The following is a 21,085-nucleotide window of genomic DNA, read 5'->3' on the forward strand; positions in this document are numbered from 1 at the left end:
CTGAAGAATTTTGTATGTATATTCATCAGTGATACTGGTCTGTAATTTTTTTGGGGGGATATCACTGGTTTTGGTATTAGGGTGATGCTGATCTCCTAGAATGCATTTGAAAGCATTCCTTTCTCTGTAATGTTTTGGAATAGTTTGAGAAGGATAAGTGTTAACTCTTCTCTAAATGTTTGGTAGTGTTCACCTGTGAAGGCATCTGCTCCTGGACTTTTGGTTTTTATGATTCTTTTTAAAAAATTACTGATTCAATTTCATTACTGCTAATTGGTCTGTTCATATTTTCTATTTCTTCTTGGTTCAGTATTGGGAGATTGTACATTTTTAGCAATTTGTCCATTTCTTCTAGGTTGTCCAAGACTTTAATTTTAAATGTAAATTTATACAATAGCATTTTAATGTTTCCTCTGACACTTCCTATAATCGGTACAAGAAACCAAAAATGCCTTCAGGATTTGTATATAATTCAAAACACCTGTTTATGCAGTCTATTGCTGTATCTTCAAAAACAAGTTAAAAGTAATTTCAAAACTGACTTCCTTGTTCATAGTTGGTTTATCCAAAATTACATATGAAAATAATATTCTTTTCCATCAAGTTTAATTTCTATTTCTAAACCTGTGACACCAGCTTTGCAATGTAGCAGTTGTTTTCAAGACCAGAGCCTACACTCTGAAGAATTCTATTGACTACCTGGTACATCCTAATGCACCCTCTATGAGTATGCTTTTATTTTGTAATACCTTATTGACTATGATTACTGCCTGAGTGCCAGAGTACAGTCCCAGTACACTTAGCCCAGAAAGTTAATATTTTATGCAAGTGCTAAAGGGATAGGCTCCAGGGAGAAGAAGCAAGCTAGCCTCCCGCTGTGGGTTCTCTCTTGGGCCTGCAATCATTGCACTACTGCTCTGGTTCTGCTGCTGCTGTCACCAATGAGGACGTGGGTCTTGGTCACCCACTCAGGAATACAGGACACCAGACTGCACCAAGCAGCCAGACCAAAAGCTTAGTGAGCACACTGCCATTCAATGTATCCTGTCTGTTCACACAGAATGCTCCACTGTCCCATGAGACTTGCCACACAAATCACAAGTTCAACGACAAAACTGTTAGGAATTTTGAGATGGCAACAGCAGAGCATTAACCCAAGTACAGAGCCCCTTCTAAGAGTGCAGTACTGTGTTACTAAACAGGCTGCATATCCATGAAGTTGGCCTTGATACAGAGAATTACACTGACTGCTTTCCAAATGTCAAAAAAGTCTTCCTAGGATTAATTCCACTTGGTCATGATGTTGAGCCTTTTAATATATTTTTGGTTTCTAATTGCTAAAATCTTATTTAGAATTTTTGCATTTATGTTCGGAATACACACTGGTCTGTAGCTTCTTTTCTTACAATGTCTTTGTCTAGTTTTGGTATTAGGGCAATGCTGGCTTCAAAGAACGAATTTCCAGTATAGCCTCCTCCTGAATTTTCTGGAAGCATTTAGGTAGAATTGGTATTATTTCATGTCTGGCAGAATTCACTAATAAAGCATCTGGACCTGGGATCGTCTTTGTGGACTCGTTATCTATTTCCTTTGGAATAAGCTTTGGTAGTCATTTATTTGAAGGAAACTGCCCATTTCATCTAAATTGCTGAATTTATAAAGTTACAGGCACAATATTCCCTTATTTTTCCTCATAATATCTGTACAATTTTTAGTGATATCACCACTCCTATTCTTTTTTTTAAAATGGGAATTATTTATTTATTTATTTATTTATTTATTTATTTATTTATTTATTTATGGCTGTGTTGAGTCTTCGTTTCTGTGTGAGGGCTTTCTCTAGTTGCGGCAAGCGGGGGCCACTCTTCATCGCGGTGCGCGGGCCTCTCACTATCGCGGCCTCTCTTGTTGCGGAGCACAGGCTCCAGACACGCAGGCTCAAGTAATTGTGGCTCACGGGCCTAGTTGCTCCGTGGCATGTGGGATCTTCCCAGACCAGGGCTTGAACCCATATCCCCTGCATTGGCAGGCAGATTCTCAACCACTGCGCCACCAGGAAGCCCACCACTCCCATTCTTATATCAATAATGTTTCATCTAGAAGTTTACCAATTTTACTGGTCTTCTCAAAGAACCAGCTTTTGATTTCACTAATTTGCTCAACTATCTTCTCTATTACATTGTTTTCCACTTTGTTTTTTATTACTTCATTTCTTCTGCTTACTATGGGTTTAATTTGTTCTTTTTTTTCTAGATTTTTAAGGTAGAAACAGCTGAAGCAATTGATTTGAGAATTTCCTTCTTATCCAACACAAATTTCACATGTGTATGTTGGATATATATTCCCATATGCATGATATTTACATTATATATTAAATATATTATATAAAATACACTACATGTATGCCACATACACAAAATTCCATATATATTTCTCTGAGATACACACACACAGAACTAATTTGGTTGCCTAAGAAGAAAGGTCCCAAATCAATTACCTTAGCGGCTTCCTCTCTAAAAAACCTGAAAAGAGCAAATTAAATCCAAAAGTAAGCAGAAGAAAAGAAGTAATAAAGATCTGGATGGAAAATAATGAAATCAATGAAATATTATATTTATTTTATGTTACCTATACAAAAAAATCTTATATGTAAATTTCCCCCAAATTCTTTTTTCCTTTTTTTTTTGGCCGTGCCACACAGCTTGCAGGATCTCAGTCAGTTCCCTGACCAGAGACTGAACCTGGGCCGTGGCAGTGAAAGCCCGGAATCCTAACCACTAGGCCACCAAGGAATTCCCACCCACAAATTCTATTTTCATTAAAAGTTCAATATACTTTCTAATTTCCCCTTTGAATTCTTCTTTGAACCATGGGTTATGTAAAACTGTGTTACTGAGTTTCTAACTGCAGTTGACTCTTGAACAATGCAGGGGTTAGGGGCACTGGCCCTTCACACAGTTGAAAATCCATAGGTAACTCTACCATCAGCCCTCCATAGCCAGGGTTCCACATCCATGGATTCAACCAACAATGGACCACGGAGTACTGTAGTATGTAGTGAAAAGAATCCGGTATAAGTGGACCTGCGCAGTTCAAATGCATGTTATTCAAGGTTCCACTGTATTTAGGGATTTTACAAATCTTTCTGTTACTGATTTTTAATTGAACTAGATTTAACTCTATTTTGGTAAGAGAAAATACTTTAAATGATTTGTATCCCTTTAAATTTATTCAGACTTGTTTTATGTCCAAAAATGTAGTAATCTACCTTGGTAACTATTTATGTGCCCTTAAAAAGAATATGTATTCCACTGGTTGGGGTAGGGGAGGAATACTTTATAACTGTCAATTAAGTCAATTTGGTTATTTAGTGTTGTTCAAGTCTACTACATCTTTGTGCTCATTTGCCATTTCCTTCTTCTATCAGTTACTGGGAGAGAGAGGCTGAAACATCTGACTATAATTATGGATCTGTCTTCTTCAAGTTGTATCAGTTTTTCCTTCACACAGTTTGAAAAACTTTAATAGTGGCATTAAAGTCTAGGATTGTTAAATTCTTTTGATAAATTTAATCTCTTATCATTATTTTTAAAATCTGTTTCACTAACAATATCCTTGGCTTTGAAATGTATTTCATCTGATATTGACACAGCACTGAAGCCTTTTAAATAAGTATTCATTCCAAGGTGTGTTACTGCTCACTCTGAGGCAAGACTTTTCTAAGTATTCTACCTAACACTCTGTGAATTATGACTTTTTCCACTCTGGCTGGTGAGAACAGTCCTTTTCCGGGCCCTCTGTGAGTGCTCTGCACTGTATCTTCCAGTTACTTTCAAATTTTCTTTAATTTCTTCACTATACGAGCTGATCAATATTCTGCTGAATACTCAAGGACAATCCATTGTAGATATCCAGACTTTTCTCTCTGTGCAGTTACTGCCTATTTTGTCCTCTATCATGTGAACCGTAAGCAGCCTTAATCTCTTTGGACTGTCAACTCCAATTCCTAATTTAGTGAGAGTGCAAGGCTCTATCAGGGTTCAGTGACCTGGTAGGGTTATCATAGACCTCAAGTCCTATGTTTTCTGGCTCTAAGTAATTTCTGCCTTTGGTTGGTTGATGACTACTGTCTTGAAATTCATTGTTTCATTTACCTTGTCTGATCGTTTTGGTTGTTTCAGATGGGACGGTAAATCCAGTCCCTATTATTCCTTCTTGGCTGGGTGTGGTAAATTATTTTTTTTAACAGAAACTTTAAAGCATAATTTTACATTTGAATCTAATACAGGAATACCTCATTTTACTGTGCTTCACTTTATTGAGATTCACAGACACTGCATTTTTTACAAATTTGTGGCAACAAATTGTAAAAGGAAGGTTTGTGGCAACCCTGCATCACTGTCATTTTTCCAACAGCATTTGCTCACTTCATGTCTCTGTGTCACATCTGGTAATTCTTACAATATTTCAAACCTTCTACAAGCAAAAAGATTATAACTCACTGAAGGCTCAGATAATGGTTAGCATTTTTTAGCAATAAAGTATTTTTAAATTAAGATACATATATTGGCTTTTTTTAGACATACTGCTATTGCACACTTAACAGTCTACAGTATAGTATAAATAAAACTTTTATATGCACTGGGAAACCAAAAGATTGTTATGACTCACTTTACTGGGATATATCGCTTTAGTGGAACCAAACCCACAATATATCCAAGGTATGCCTGTAATAAAAAAAGCAAAGCCTATGTTTTGTATGTCTTTGCTCTGTATCTTTTGCTTATGTTTTATGAAAATATTTATCAATAATATATTTTAAATCTTTAAAGCAAAACAGAAACACCAGTTCCTCATCACCGTTTGAGATATAAAAGTATATCTCAAGGATATAAGTATAAAACTAGATCAAAGGGAATATGTATATTCAACTATAAAAGGTAATAACAATTTGCTTTCCGACGTGATCTGGCCGTAGCACTGAATAAAAACATCCATTTCTCTGCATTATAAACAATATTTGGTATTGTTAGACTCTACAATTCTTTTTATTTAAATAGATATAAAGTGGTATTTAATTCTAGTCTTATTATGCATTTCTCTATTACCAATGAAGCTTTGCATCTTTGCCTTATGACCATTTTTTAAAAATTGAGCTGTATTTTTATATTAACTTATAAGAGGCTAACATTCATCACATTTTTCAGTATTTACTATGTGCATTATTCTAGGAAGTGGAGATATAGCTGAACAGAAAACAGGCAAAATCTCTGCTTTCATGGACCTTACATCCCAGTGGAGAGACACAGTAATGATACATGTAAGTAACACACTACACGTATTAACTGCAATTCAGAAAACTCTCCTATCTTTTGCCAATGATTTGCAGTGCCAGATCTATCTAAAGATCAAGTTCCCATACACGGAGAGGTCATCTTCTGGGCTCTCCTTGAACCAAACCAACAAACCAAATTACCACAGGCTTATTATATATCTCAATCATTTTCTGGGTTCTAACTTTTTAAGGGGTAACTTGACTTCTTGAAAACAAAAACGAACACAACAAAGTTCACAGGAACTCCAATTAGCATTAACTGAATAGATACATGAATTTAGAGAGGAATACATCTTTATGATGTTGGCCCTTCCAGTGATCAGCCAGATACATATATTCACATATACAAAGCTTCTTTTTCAGTAACATTTTATATTTTTTATATAAAGGTACTCCATGTATGTTTAAAACAAGCTATCAGAAACATACACACATTTCCTACTGATCGTAAAACACGCTGTCACTTTGAGAAAAGCAGGACACTGTTCCAGCTCCTGGCTCCAGAGCAATGGTGCAGTGCTTTCACCCAGAGACAGAGGCAGGCCATAAGAAGAGAGAACTCAGAAGCTCTTCTCAAGAAAATTCACTTTATGTGGAACAGACTGTAGGAAAGTTCAAGCCTAAGGTCACCACTGAAAACAATGAAATTTCAGTGATAAGTAATTAAGAGGCTAGTAGCTCCATGAGAGCAAAAAGCTAAGGCACAGACCAACTAAAAATATACCAGAAGGAACAAGGGAGAGAGACAAGTAAGAGGCATCTCAAGCTACTGGATTTGTTCCTACCTACCAAAAAACACTCATGCAAATACACTCATACACCCAGATTTTCTACAGTAATAATTTTCTTATATTTTCTGGGAGGTGATATCCTAAATGTTGACATGAAGGGCAACATCAAATACTACCATCTGAAAGGGGCTCAAATTTAATTGGACCAATCTATACAGCAATATATGACGCAAGACATTGTTGGAAATAGCAGAGCAATCAGTTAATTAGTAGAGGCTAATGAAAAGAAATGAAATTGGGTCATTTGTAGATATGTGGATGGACCTAGAGTCTGTCATACAAAGTGAAGTAAGTCAGAAAAACAAATATCGTATATTAACGTATATATGTGCAATCTAGAAAAATGGTACAGATGCACCTAGCTGCAGGGCAGGAATAGAAACGCAGATGTAGAGAACGGACGTGTGGACACGGGGGGAAGGGGAGGGTGGGATGAATTGGGAGATTAGGTTTGACATAAATGCACTACCATCTGTCTGTAAAACAGATAGCTAGTGGGAACCTGCTGTATAGCACAGGGAGCTCAGCTCGGTGCTCTTTGACAACCTAGATGGGTGGGATTGGGGGTGGGGGGAGAGAGGTCCAAGAGGGAGGGGATATATGTATACATGTAGCTGATTCACGTCATTGTACAGCAGAAACTAACACAACATTGTAAAGCAATTATACTCCAAAAAAATAACGAAAAAAAGAAAGGGACAGGAAAAAAACCAAAACACAACAATTAGTAGAGGCTAAATGCAAGGTGTGATACCAACAGAGGCACACAAGTTAACAAAGAGATCAGAGAAAGAGATTATATTAATCAAGATTCTGCAGAAAAAGAGAACCAATAGGAGATACATATACATATATACACACGTATATATCTATAGATAACAGAGAGAGAAAGAGAGGTTTATTAAAGAAATTAGTTTATGCAGTTAAGGCCAAGAAGTCTCACACCTGCGGTCTGCAAGGTAGAGAACCAGGGAAGCCAGTGATAATTCCCTAGTCCAAAGGTCTGAGAACTAGGGGAGCCCATAGTATAACTCCCAGTTGAGGTCAAAGGACTGAGAACTAAGGGGCTGCTGGTATAACTCTCAGAGTCTGAAGACCAAGAACCAGGAGCTCTGATGTCTGAGAGCAGGAGAAGATGGACATCCCAGCTCAAAAAGAAACAATGTGCCCTTCAACTGTCTTTTTGTTCCATTTGGGCCCCAACAGACTGGATGATGCCCACGTTGGTGAGGGTGGATCTCTTTACTCAGTCTAGTGAATCAAATGCTAATGCTTCCAGAAACACCCTCCAAGATACATCTAGAAATAATGTTTTAGCAGCTACCTAGGCATCCTTTCAGCCACTCAAGTTGACATGTAAAATTAACCATCACAGAGACACTCAATGAGCACCCTGTTAACATCACTGTCATTCTAAGAACAGTGTATATGCCCAAGGCAGAGCTCTATGACAAGTGACATCAGAGACAGCACACTGTGGGAGAAAAAGGCTTCACTCAAATAATCCAGCCAAGTCACTAAACAAATATTGATAAGTAAGCAAAAATAACAAGCTCTGTAGAGAAAGAAGGAATCACTATGAGAGTAGGTACAAAATATTATCTAAAGTATTTTTTTAAAATTACAAGACATACAAAGAAACAGGAAAATTCCACATATAGTGGGAAAATAGCAGAACTAGAAAGAATAGAAACTGCTTGTGAGAGGATGCAGATACTGGACTTAGCAGACCTCAAAACAGCTATTATAAATGTGTTCAAAAAACCACCAAGCCTAAGGAAGTAAATACTGGTATGAAGACACCTCGTCACATAGAGATTAAGAATAAAGAGAGAGAACAAAATTAAAATTCTAGATTTGAAATTTATAACTGCAACAGAAATTCACTGGAAGGGCTCTAAAGTAGATTGAAGCTTACAGGAAGAAGAATTAGTGAACCTGATGATAGATCAATCAACAAAATGCAATCTAAGGAACAGAGAAAGAAAAAAGAATGAACAAAGCCTCAAATAAATGAAGGACACTGTTAACTACATTAACATTCATAATGGGAGTACCAGAAGAAGAAAAAAAGAGCAAGGAGCAGAAAAAATATTCAATGAAATGATGGCGAAAATCTTGCAAATGTAAAGAAAAACATTAATCTGCAAATTCAACAAGATAAACGCCAAGTGGGTAAACACAGAGATCCATGCCAAGATGCAGCAGGTAAAAATATTTAAAAGACAAATACAAAACTTCATAAGCATCAAGAGAAATTCAACTATTAACGTACAAGGAACTCCAATAAGATTAACACCTGACTTCTCATCAGAAACAAGAGTCCAGGAAGTGGGATAACATATTCAATGTGCTGGGGTAAAAAAATCTGCCAACCAAAATAGCAGAAATATTCAAAACTGAAGATGAAATAAATCCACAGATTAAAAAACTAAAAGAAAGCAAAAACAAAAAAACAAACATGAACCCACTGCCACTAGAGCAGCCTTACAAGAAATAAATTCTTCAGACTGAAAGCAAGTGATCCTAGTCACTAGTTCAAATCCACAAAGATTGTAGGTAAAAGTAATTACATAATTTTAAAGGACAGTATAAAGGCAAATTTCTTCCCCTAACAATTTTACCAAGGAAGTGAATAAGTCAGCATATATGTAATTGTATTGTATTGCTGGGCCCATAGCATATAAAAATGTAACATATTTGACAATAAAGCAAAATGAGGCAGAGGAACAAAGCCATGTTGGAGTAAGGAAATGACCCTGGATGGTAATGTGAATCCACAGGAACAAATGAAGCAGAAATGGTGAAAAAGCAAGTTAATGTAACAGACCATAAATACATACTTGCTATCCATTCTTGTCTCAGTCCCTTTAAGAAACTTCAAATTATATAAAGTAATAAGTACAACAATGTATTGTTGGGATTTAAACATATTCAGATGTACTATGTACAAAAGTAATAACACAAAAAGAGAAAAGAAAATATAGAGCTATATACGAGTAACGTTTCTATACCTCACTGGAGGTAAGGTAGTATAAACCTGAAGTCATTCTGAAAAGGTAAGAATTTATTAAGTAAATCCTATAGCAACCACTAGGAAAATAATTTTTTAAGTAAAATTATCATTAAAGGAATCAACATGCTATACTAAAATATACCCACTTAATGAAAAAGAAGGCAGTAATAAAAAGAACACAGACTCAAAAAGGCACAAGTAAACACCAAAAAGTAAAATGGCAGGTGTAAATCCAACTATATGAATAATAACAGAAACTTGGAATGGATTGAAAAATCCAATAAAAAGACAGCAATTGTCAGGTTGAATAAAATGTGAGAATCCAAACACATGCTGTCTACAAGAGATACTCTTTATATTCAAAGCTACAAATAGATCAAAAATTTTAAAAACAGAAAAACATAAAACAAGTATACAACATCTATAAGGCTGGAGTGGCTATGCTAATATCAGACAAAACACACTTTAACATAAAAGATGTTACTAGAGATAAAGAGAAGCATTATATAATGATAAAAGAGTTAACTGATAAAGCAGACATAAATCTAAGCACATATATGCTGCTAACAACACAGTTTCAAAATGCATGAAGTGAATACAGAATTGAAAGGTGAAACACACACATCAACAATAATAATTAGAGAGTTTAATATCCCACTTTCAGTAATGCATAAAACAACTGGGCAGAATATGAAGAAAAAACAAACAAAAAAGAAGGCACGAATAGCACTATAAAGCAACCAGATCTAACATTCATAAATACAAAACTCCACTCCAAAGTCGCAGAATACACATTCTTCAAAAGTACACATGAAACATTCCCCAGAAGAGATGCAAAAAGATTCTGCCAGCATGATGGAAGGAAATTACAAATCAACAATACAAAGGAATTTTGAAAATTCACAAATAGGAGCAAATTAAATAACACATCCCTACATAAAAGAATCAAAAAAGCAGTGAACAAGGGAAATTAGAAAAATACTTTGAGATGAGTAAAAATGAAGACAAAACATACCAAGGTTATGAGACACATGTAAAGCAGTACTTATAGGGCAATTTATACCTGCAAGTAACACTATTGAAGGAGAACGATCTCAAATCAATAACCTAACCTTCTACCTTAGAAAAACGGGGGGAAAAAAGCAATACAAACTCGAGGCAAGCAGAAGGAGGGAAATGAGATTAGAGTAAAAATTAATGAAACAGAGAATAGAAAGAAAATAGATAATTCTTTGAAAGGATGAACAAAACTGACAAATCCCTAGTTAGACTGACAGAGAAGATTCATATTACTAAAATTACAGATGAAAGATGGTATATACACTAGGGATATAATATACTAACATTACAAAATTGTAATACTTTATACATTACAAAAACAAAAATAATTGTAAAGAAATGTTATGAACAATTATATGCCAACAAATTAGATAACTTTAATGAAAGGCAAACATTCCTGAAATTAGGAAAAAATATAGAAAGTGACTCAAGAATAAAGAGAAAAATTTGAAAAAACCTATAACAAGTAAAAACACTGAATTAGTCATTTTAAAACTTCCCATAAAAGGGCTCAGGTTCAGATGGTTTCACTGGTGAATTTTACCAAACACTTAGAAAATACTTAATATTAATTATTCAAAAAAATGGAAAAGATAACTTCCTAATTCATTCTATGAGCCCAATATTACCCTGGTACCAAAATCAAACATCAGAAAATACAACTACAGATCAATATCCAAGAATACTAAGATGAACATCTTATGAGTATTGAAGACCCACAAATCCTCAACAAAACACTATCAAATTTTATCCAGTAACATATAAAAAGGATTATAAAGGATGACCACGTGGAACTTACCCCTCTAAAGCAAGGTAGGTTTATCATTTGAAAATGGTAAATGAGTGGCAACTTTGTGCTCTCCTAACTCACTCCACCTGGAGGGTGACTTCTCTGCACTCTCCCTGTGCCTCACTCCAGCTCATGGGTATCTTCCAGAAAGGAACTTCCACACTAGTCTGGTACCCTGACTGTTGCAACTGCTACAATCTTAGAGAGACACCTCTAAGATCATCTGGCTCTGGTGGCTAGCAGGGCTTATACCTGTGGTCCCACAGAATTATATATCTGCACTCTTTAAAAGGTACTGCCTGAGGGTCTGGCCTCCAATCAGCCTGAATCTAGATTCTGACTGAAATCCTCTGCTTTGGGACACTGATAGGTCTGGGAACGCCCTCACATATTGGGAGCCACTAAAAATAAATTAGGCTGTTTAGACAATAGGAAAGTTTTAAAGGACAACCAAGAGCTAGGGCAGAGTTGAAGAGTAAAACATATCTCTTACATGAGACTACTCCTTCAAGAGTGGAGAGAGGCTATTTTATCTAATGGCATAGAAACCAACACAGGTCATAAGGATTCAACCCAAAAGAGGATATAACATTTGTAAATATTTATGCATGCAACACAGCAGCACCTAAATATAAAGTAAACATTAAGAGACCTAAAGAGAGAAACTGATGGCAATACAATAATAGTAGGGATGATAATATGCCACTTTTGTCAATGGATAATCCAGACAGAAAATCCATATGGAAACACTGGACTTAATCAACACATCAAACCAGATTAATTAACAAATATACACAAAACATTCCACCCAAAAGCAACAGAATACACATTCTTCTCAAATGTATAAGGAACATTCTCCAGGACAGATCATGTGTTAGCCCACAAAATATGTCTTAATAAATTCAAGACTGAAATCATATCAAGCATCTTTTCCAACCACAATGATATAGAATGAAAAAAACCAATTACAAGAAGAAAACTGGAAAGTTCACATATATTTGGGGACTAAACAAAATGCTAGTGAACACCAATGAGTCAAAGAAGAACTCAAAGGAGAAAAAAAACTATCCTGAGACAAATAAAAATGTAAACACAAATACACCAAAACTCACAGGATGAAGTGAAAGCAGTTCTAAGCAGGAAATTCATAATGGCAATGCTTACATCAAGAAATAAGAAAATTCTCAAATAAACAACCTAACTTTACAACTCAAAGAACTAGAAAAAGAGGGAGAAATGAAGCCCAAATTAGTAGAAGAGGAAATAACAAAGACTAGAGCAGATAAAAATGAAATAGGGACTAAAAATAACGTAGAAAAGATCAATGAAACTAAGAGTTGGTTCTTTGAAAAGATAAACAAAATTGAGAAGCCTTTAGACAGTCTCATGGTGAGAAAAAGAAGACTCAAATAAATAATACCAATAACAAAAAAGATGTTACAAGTCACACCTCAGAAATACAAAGGGTAAGAGACTACTATAAAAAACTATACCACAATAAATTTCACAACTAGAAGGAATAAATTCCTAGAAATATACAACCTACCAACACTGAATCAGGGAGAAATTAAAAATCTTAACAGGCCAATTACTAGTAATAAGTTTGAATCAATAATCAAAAAAACTCCCAGCAAACAAAAGGCTAGGACCAGACAGCTTCACTGGTGTATTCTAACAAACACTTAAAGAATTATTACCAATCTTTCTCAAACTCTTCCAAAAAATTAATAGGGAGGGACACTTCCAAATTCATTTTAGAAGGCCAGCATTACCCTGTTACTAAAACCTGACAAAGACACCGGAAGAAAAGAAAATTACAAGCTAATATCCCTGATGAAGACAGACACAAAAATCGTCAACAAAATATTAGCAAATCAAATTCAACAATCCACTAAAGGCAGCATACACCACGATGAAGTGGAATTTATTCCAGGAATGAAAGGATGAGTCAACATCTGGAAATCAATGTGATATACATCATATTAGGAAAGGATAAAGATCAATGATCATCTCAATAGATGGAAAAAAAAATCTGACAAAATTCAACACTCATTCGTGATCAAAACTCTCAACAAAGTGGGTAGTGAGGAAATGTACCTCAACATAATACAGGCCATGTATGACAGGACCACTCCTAAAATCATACTCAATGGTAAAAAACTGAAAGATTTTTCTGTAAGATCAGGAACAAGACAAGGATGCCCATTCTTGACACTTCTATTCAGAACATGGTATTGGAAGTCCTAGTCAGAGAACTTAGGCAAGAAAATGTAATAAAAGCCATCCAGGGACTTCCCCACCAGGGAAGATAAGACTGCATGCTCCCAAGGCAGGCGGCCTGGGTTCAGTCCCTGGTCAGGGAACTACATCCCACATGCATGCCACAACTAAGAGTTTGCATGCCACAACTACAGAGCCCGTGTGCCACAACTAAGGAGCTGGCAAGCTGCAACTAAGGAGCCTGCCTGCCGCAACTAAGACTTGGTGTAACCAAATTAATTAATTAATTAATTTTAAAGAAAAGTCATCCAAATGAGAAAGGAAGAAGTAAAACTGTCCTTATTTACAGATAACATGATATTACACATAGAAAACACCAAAGACTCCATCAAAAAACTTTTAGAATAAATGAATTCAGTAAAGTTGGAGGATACAAAATCAACATACAAAAATCTGTTGTGTTTCTATAGATTAATACAAACTATCAGAAAGAGAAAGTAAGAAAACAATCCCATTTAAAACTGCATCGAAAACAATGAAATACCTAAAAATAAATTTTACCAAGGAGATAAAAGACCTGCATATTGAAAACTATAAGACACTGATAAAAGAAACTGAAGAAAACAAAAATAAACGGAAAGTTATTCCATGCTCATGGACTGAGAGAATTATATTATTAATATGTTCATATGACCCAATGCAATCTACAGATTCAAAGCAATCCCTATCAAAATTTCAACAGCATTTTTCAAAGAAGTAGAACAAACAATCCTAAAATTTCTATGGACCCACAAAAGACTCCAAACAGCCAAAGCAATCTAGAGAAAAAAGAACAAAGCTGGAAGTATCACACTTCCTGATTTCAAACTAAACTACAAAGCTATAATAATCAAACAGCATGGTACTGGCATAAAAACAGACACATAGATCAATGCAACAGAACGGAGAGCCCCAAAATAAACCCATGCATACATAATCAATTAATTTAAGACAAAGGATCCAAGAATATACAACAGGAAGAGGACAGTCTCTTCCATAAATGGTGTTGGGAAAACTGTATAGCCACATGCAAAACTAACTCAAAATGAATTAAAGATGGGAACATAAAACCTGAAACCATAAAACTCCTAGAAGAAAATACAGGCACTAATAAGCTCCTTGATAGTGGTCTTGGCAATGATTTTTTTTTGGATTTGAAACCAAAAGCAAAGACAACAAAAGCACAATAAACACGTGGGACTACATCGAACTTCAAAGCTTTAGCACATAAAAGGAAACCATCAACAAAATGAAAAAGCAACCTACTGATAGGAGAAAATATTTACAACTATATATCTGATAAAGGGTTAATATCTAAAATACATAGAGAATTCATACAATTCAATAGCAAAAAAAATTCTGATTTAAAAATGAGCAGAGGATATGAATAGACATTTTTTCAAAGAAGACATGCAGATGGCCACGGAGTACATGAAAAGGTGCTCAACATCACTAATCATCAGGGAAATGTAAATCAAAACACTACTTTTTTTTTAATTAAAATATATTTGACATATAACTTTATAAATTTAAGGTGTACAACATGTTACCTTGACAAATTTATAAGTTATACTGTGACTGCCACTGTAGCAATAATTAGCACAACTATCATGTTACATAATTATCATTTCTTTTTAGTAGTTGGAAGAATTAAGTTCTAGTCTCTTTAAGTTCTACTCTCTTAGCAAATATGATGCTTATAATACCATACTGTTGCCTCTATTCACTATACTGTTCATTAGATCTCTAAGGCTTATTTACTGATTACAAGTTGGTACCCTTAAATAGCATGTCCTATTTCCTCACCTTTCATCCTCTGGTAACCACCACATCACTCTCTTGTTTTTAAGAGTTTGGCTTTTTCAGACTCCACAAGTGATATCATATAGTAACCTGTCTTTCTCTATCTGACTTATCTCACTTAGCATAATGTATTCAAAGCCCATCCATATTGCAAATGGCAGGATGACCTCCCTTTCTCATGGCTAGATAATATTCCACTGTGTATACATATTGTACACATCACATCTTTTTTATCCATTCATCTGTTGATGGGCACTAAGATTGTTTCCATACCCTGGCTACTGTGAATAATGCTGCAATAAACATCAGAATGCATATATCTCTTCAATATCCTGTTTTCATTTTGGGAGGGTATACAACCCAGAAGTATAAATACTGGGTCATATTCTAGTTCTATTTCTAATTTTTTGCGGAACCTGCATACTGTTTTCCAAAGTGGCTGAACCAATTCACATCTTAACCAACGGTGTACAAGGGTTCGCTTTTCTCCACATCCTTGCCAACACATCTTAACTCTTGTTTTCTTGATGCTAACCATTCTAACTGGTGTGATGTGATATCTCATTGTGGTTTTGATTTGCATTTCCCTAATGACTAGTGATGTTGAGCATCTTTTCACATACCTATGGCCATTAACAACACTACTTCTGTAAACTCATTAAGACACATTATTTTTTTCACACTGCACTCTCAGCTCTTACAGTATAGCAGGTACTCAAAAATTATTTAAGTCAAAAAATGGCCAAAAACAACAGGAATGCAGAGCAATGGAGGTAGTACGGTGGGCAACTGAAAATGCTTTGAGAATGAGAGTAACCAAGAAAAACAACAGTAAAGATGAGATGGGCAAAAACTGGACTACTGACAAATTTAAGAATGATGAATATTCAAAAAGTGAATCAAAAGGAGAACATTTTTTGTAAGAGTGGTATCTGGAGGTTTGATTCAAAAAATCAGTATTTTAAGTCACTTATAAAGATTAGAATCTCTAATGTGATATTCTTCAAAAAATATTTTAAAGTTGTCAACCTCTGGACTAATAAATTCCCTTATGTTCATTTGTTCAGTACACATTAACTCACCTGCGAAGCTCTGTCTTGGGAATTCTTCCTCCAATACCCATGGCTCCTCTCCTTGCTCCAGCCTGAAGATCACCTCTGGTTTGGTAACACAATACCCTGTCAAAGTGAAATAATTTAGGACTTGGACCGGGTGGCCTAGACTTCAGGGCCTCTGAAAGAGGAGGAAGCTTCTAGAGCTGGTCAATGAAAGTGCCACTGAACATTTCCTTGGAGAAGTAAATACAAATCTCTTCCTGGTGCCCAGAAATGACCAATAAACATTGACTCCTGACTTCCAATCTTAAATATCATTAAACTCTACAGAATGTCCATATGCTTCTTAATTAAAAGCATTTTTTTTCATTATAAATTTGTGGCCAGGATGAGGGTCTGATTTAAGATTCTCATGCATTTATTATTACTTGATGCCTTAGTCAGTTCGGGCTGTTATAACAGAATACCACAGACCAGGAGGCTTAAACAACAGAAATTTATTTCTCACAGTCTGGAGGCTGAGAAGTCTGAGATCAGGGTGCCAGCATGGTCAGAATCTGGTGAGGCCTCTCTTCCCGGTTTGCAGATAGCTATCTTTTTGCTGTGTCCTCACATGGTGGAGAACGCAGAAAGATCCCTTTTCTCCTCCTGTTTTTGTAAGTGCATTAATCCCACCATGAGGATCTAATAATTTAATCTAACCCTAATTGAGGCTTAGGGTTTAACAGAAAATTTTTAAATGCCATTTAGAATTACATAATAAACAGACCTTACCCACTGAGACAAGGTTACTGTAGTTCTCCAGCATCACATCTCTGTACAGGGACCTCTGAGTTGGGTCCAGGTGCTGCCACTCCTCTTGGGTGAAGCCCACAGTCACATCCTTAAATGATACCGATCCCTGGAATTTCTGTTCAATCTGAAATGTTCAGAGTTAAGGTGACATGGAAAAATATGTATGGAAACAAATCCTTACCATGATTACTGTTTACAGATTACCAAATTGGTTTGCAGAATGTTTCTTTTGCTTTATACTCTGGGAGAAGAAGAGAAATCATAGTAGAAATATTCTGCCATTGCATTATTAATTATCAAGTCCCCACAATGGATCTGGAACTATGCTAGTTCTTGGAAATACTAAGATTACTAAAAATCATCCTGTATTCAAGAAGCATATAATCTGGTAAGAAAACTTGCAGTAATGTTACAAGCACTATTGTTAGAGTACACACATAATAGATTAATGTAAATGAGAAGCAAAACTAGTTCTATTTTGAGTTTCACTGAGGAACAGCAGCTGTTGGATAAAGAGTAACACTGTGTTCTTCATGAACACAGGGCCAGGGCACAGGCAAAGGCAGGGGCCCTCTAACATCTTCGGGAAATGAGCAAAAAGGCAAACAGCAGAGGAGGAGTTGAGATAAGAAAAAGGGCCATGGAGGTATTCAAGGAACAGATTACAGAGTAACTTCAGACCAATAGTCTCCAAAGTATGTGATAACTTTCCACATTAAAGAATATTTTTGAACACTACAGAAGTTTATATTTATAAATTATAGAAATAAACTAACAATAAATTTATTATGAACTTTAGTTCTATTCTTAGACTTAAAATGTAAAAAAAAGTCTAATATTTTATTTCACTACAATACATATTCTAGGTTCCAATCCTTCAATTCAGAGGCAATAATTAGGATGTGTAGAAAAGGAGACAGGAAAGATTTTGGAACTACTGAACTTGAAATGTCTGTAAAACATATAAGAGAAGATATTCAATTGTATTGTTTTTGATATCATCCAGAGTTCATGCCTCTACTTGAGGGATCACTGCTGCAGAGAAAGAGGAGCCAAAGAAGAGATTCAAAGATAAACTGAAAGTATGTGACCAGGTTTTTATTTCAGAACCAATTCTCTTTTTTAAAAAAGGGAAGGGAAAGCTAAAGTACAAAACAACACCATTGACATAAACTACTAAAGTAGAAACTGGGATGCAAGTAGAACACTGATGAAAGGAGATAGACAGCAACAGAATGTGATCAGCAATTCACTGGCAGAAAAGGAAATGTTTTCTCAGGGTATATGCATGAACAGCTCTACAGATACTAGAGTCACAAAGCAAGCCAGGAACATTAGAAGAAAATAGACTGGGCACTATATTTTAGCAAGATATGTCTTAACTATAATAAATCTGAAGCATAATACTGGAGATGTAGAATGAAAATAAGAACTTGGTAGACATTAATAGTTCAGTAGTGTTTGAAGTCATCAAGAATGAATCAGAAGGCTCTCAGAAAATTAAGAGTAAAAATAAAAAAGACTGGAAGCTGAGGGAAAATCACTTTTTAACTAGCTTACAGAAAAAGAACAGGTCATGAAGACCACGACGGAATTTTCTGAAAGGTAGAACTACGAGAAAGAATAGTTTTTAAACCTAAGAGATGATGATATGACCAACTCAGTAAATACAGAAAAGCAGGATTCAAAAAAAAAAAAACCTCTTGGCAAACTAGAAATAGAAAGGAATTTTCTCAATGTGATAAAGGATTTTTACAAATACCCCAGCAAATATCACACTTACTGGTAAAATATGGAAAGTGTCCCACTTAAAATTAGGAGCAAGATAAAGACACCTACTATCTCCAATTTTATTCAACATTTTTCTGAAGTTCTTAGAGTAATATAGTACAACAATCAAGTACACAGAAAATCCAAATAAAAGTATCTAAAAGTTTTAGAAATCAGATACAAGTTCAGTATAGCAAATTTCAGAAAATTAAATTTTTTAAAGGTACAACTCACAATAGCAAGAAAAATATGAAAATCTTTACAAGAAATAAAATGAAGGAAAATAAGAAGACCCAAATAACTGGAGGGATGTAACAAATTCCTGGATAGGCAGCCTCAATATTATAAAATATTATAATATTATAAAAATATCAATTCTCTCCATGCTGATGTACAAATTCATAGCAATTTCAAACAAAATCCCAGACAAGCTAATTTGGAAATATGTGAAAATGCAAAGGGTAAAAATCGACAAAACAATCTTGAAGAAAAAATTAAGCCAGAAAGAGTATCATTTATCACGTATAATTATCAATATACCATAATTAAAACAGTGTGATACTGGCATAAGAATTTTCATATCAACAGAATGGAAGAAGAGGCCAAAAACAGACCCACACATATATGTCACTTGATTTATGACAAGGGTAACAGAAGGACAATCATTTCAATAAATGATGCTAGTTTAATTATTGATATAATAAACATTTATTGCTACCTTAAGTATAAAGAGAAATATATTTTAGACGGTATATAGATCTAAATTTGAAAAAACAATAAAAATTTTAGAAAATGCCATAAGAAATACCTTCATGACCTCAGGATAGGCAAAGATTTCTTAAACGGGACACAAATTATATAATAATACTATAATATTAAGAACCTACCCCTATCAAAAGACAGAAAGAGAATAAAAATTCAACACACAGAGTGGGAGAAGGCATTTGGAATACATATACCTGACAAAGAAGTCCTATCCCCAATAAAGAAAGACATTTTATAAATTAACGAGGAAAAAAAAGGCAAGTCATCTTGGTAACTAAACTGACAGCAAACCCTTCAACAGAAACTATGAAAATGAGAAGACACTGGGTAAAAATTTGAATAGGCCATTTGCAAATAAGAAAACAAAAATGGAATGTCATTTTAAGCAGCTAGGAAAAATGCCACTAGAAAATTCCAAATCCAGCAAAAATATTCTTCTGAAATGAATATATTTTCCACATAAGGGTTGAAAAAGTTATCAACAGTACACACAGACAAGAAATACTACAGTTATGGAAAATGATACCTGATGGAAGCACAAAACTTCGGGAAGTAATAAAGAAAACTGAAAATGGACTTTGAAGCGACAAGTGATGTCTTCTGGAATCTGTGACAAACACAAAAGTAAAATACAGCAAAACACTAGTAAAAGGATACTTAAACTGTTTTAAGATTCTTGTATTGTCTGTCAAGTGGTAAAGCACTATTAAAGTAGACAAAAATAAGAAAACTGTAGAGGAAAAGCTCAATTCCTCTGTTTCATTCTACTCAGGTCACCAAAATTGTGGGAGTTTTTCCCACTCCAAGGAATTAACTCAACTCTGACACTATAGCGTCAGATCCCAGGCTCAGTCCCACAACACCACTCCCACTTCGGACACGAATTGCAAATCCAGATTGTCACCTGTACATCTCACCACTGGATATTAATCAAGGTTCCCACACCCTCCTCTTTTGGTTCAATAATTTGATAGAGTGGCTCACAGAACACAGGAAAATGATTTACTTACTAGATTAATGGTTTATTATAAAAGGATACAACTCAGGAACACCCAGAAGGAAGAGATACACAAAGCAAGAATGGGTAAAAGGAGACAGAACTTCCATGCCCTCTCAGAGCTCGCCACCTTCCCAGTACCTCCACATGTTCAACAACCTGGAAGCTCTCTGAATCCCATAAATTCAAGGACTATTATGGAGGTTTCATTATATAGTCATGATAGATTAAAGCACAGGTCATTAGCAACTAATTCAACCTCCAGCCCCTCACCCCTCCTCAGAGAGTTCCAACCCTCTAATCACATGGTTAGTGTTCCTGGTACCCATACCCCATTCTTAGAGGCATTCCAAAAGTCACCTCATTAACACAAACTCAGGTGTGGTTGAAAGCGGCTTGTTATGAACAACAAAAGACACCAATTCCACCTTAATTTCTCTGGAGCTACTTCAGGAACTGGGAACAAAAACTAAATATTATAACAACAGATGCCCCTACAGCTCTTAGGGATATTATTAGAGTTTTAGGAGCTAAGTTAAGGAATTCTGGAGGAACACCAAATAAATATTCATTACATATAACAACATCACAAACGCAAACTGTAATATCTATAGTAAGAACTAAAAAATACAAAATTTTATAACTAAAAA

At 35.2% G+C, this 21,085-nt stretch overlaps 1 protein-coding gene across 1 annotated transcript in view; it reads right to left on the reverse strand.

Annotated features, from left to right (window-relative positions):
* The window catches only part of LOC137767003 (zinc finger protein 33B), a 48,134-nt gene that overhangs the window by 15,068 nt on the left and 11,981 nt on the right, over positions 1-21,085 (reverse strand). The window contains exons 3-4 of the mRNA XM_068547527.1: positions 16,883-17,027; positions 16,136-16,231 (exon numbers count right to left, since the gene is read on the reverse strand). Of these exons, the coding sequence (XP_068403628.1) occupies positions 16,136-16,231; positions 16,883-17,027 (241 nt within the window). The remainder of the gene's footprint in view (positions 1-16,135; positions 16,232-16,882; positions 17,028-21,085) is intronic.

This window comes from Eschrichtius robustus, chromosome 7 (assembly GCF_028021215.1).
Source record: "Eschrichtius robustus isolate mEscRob2 chromosome 7, mEscRob2.pri, whole genome shotgun sequence".
NCBI lineage: Eukaryota > Metazoa > Chordata > Mammalia > Artiodactyla > Eschrichtiidae > Eschrichtius > Eschrichtius robustus.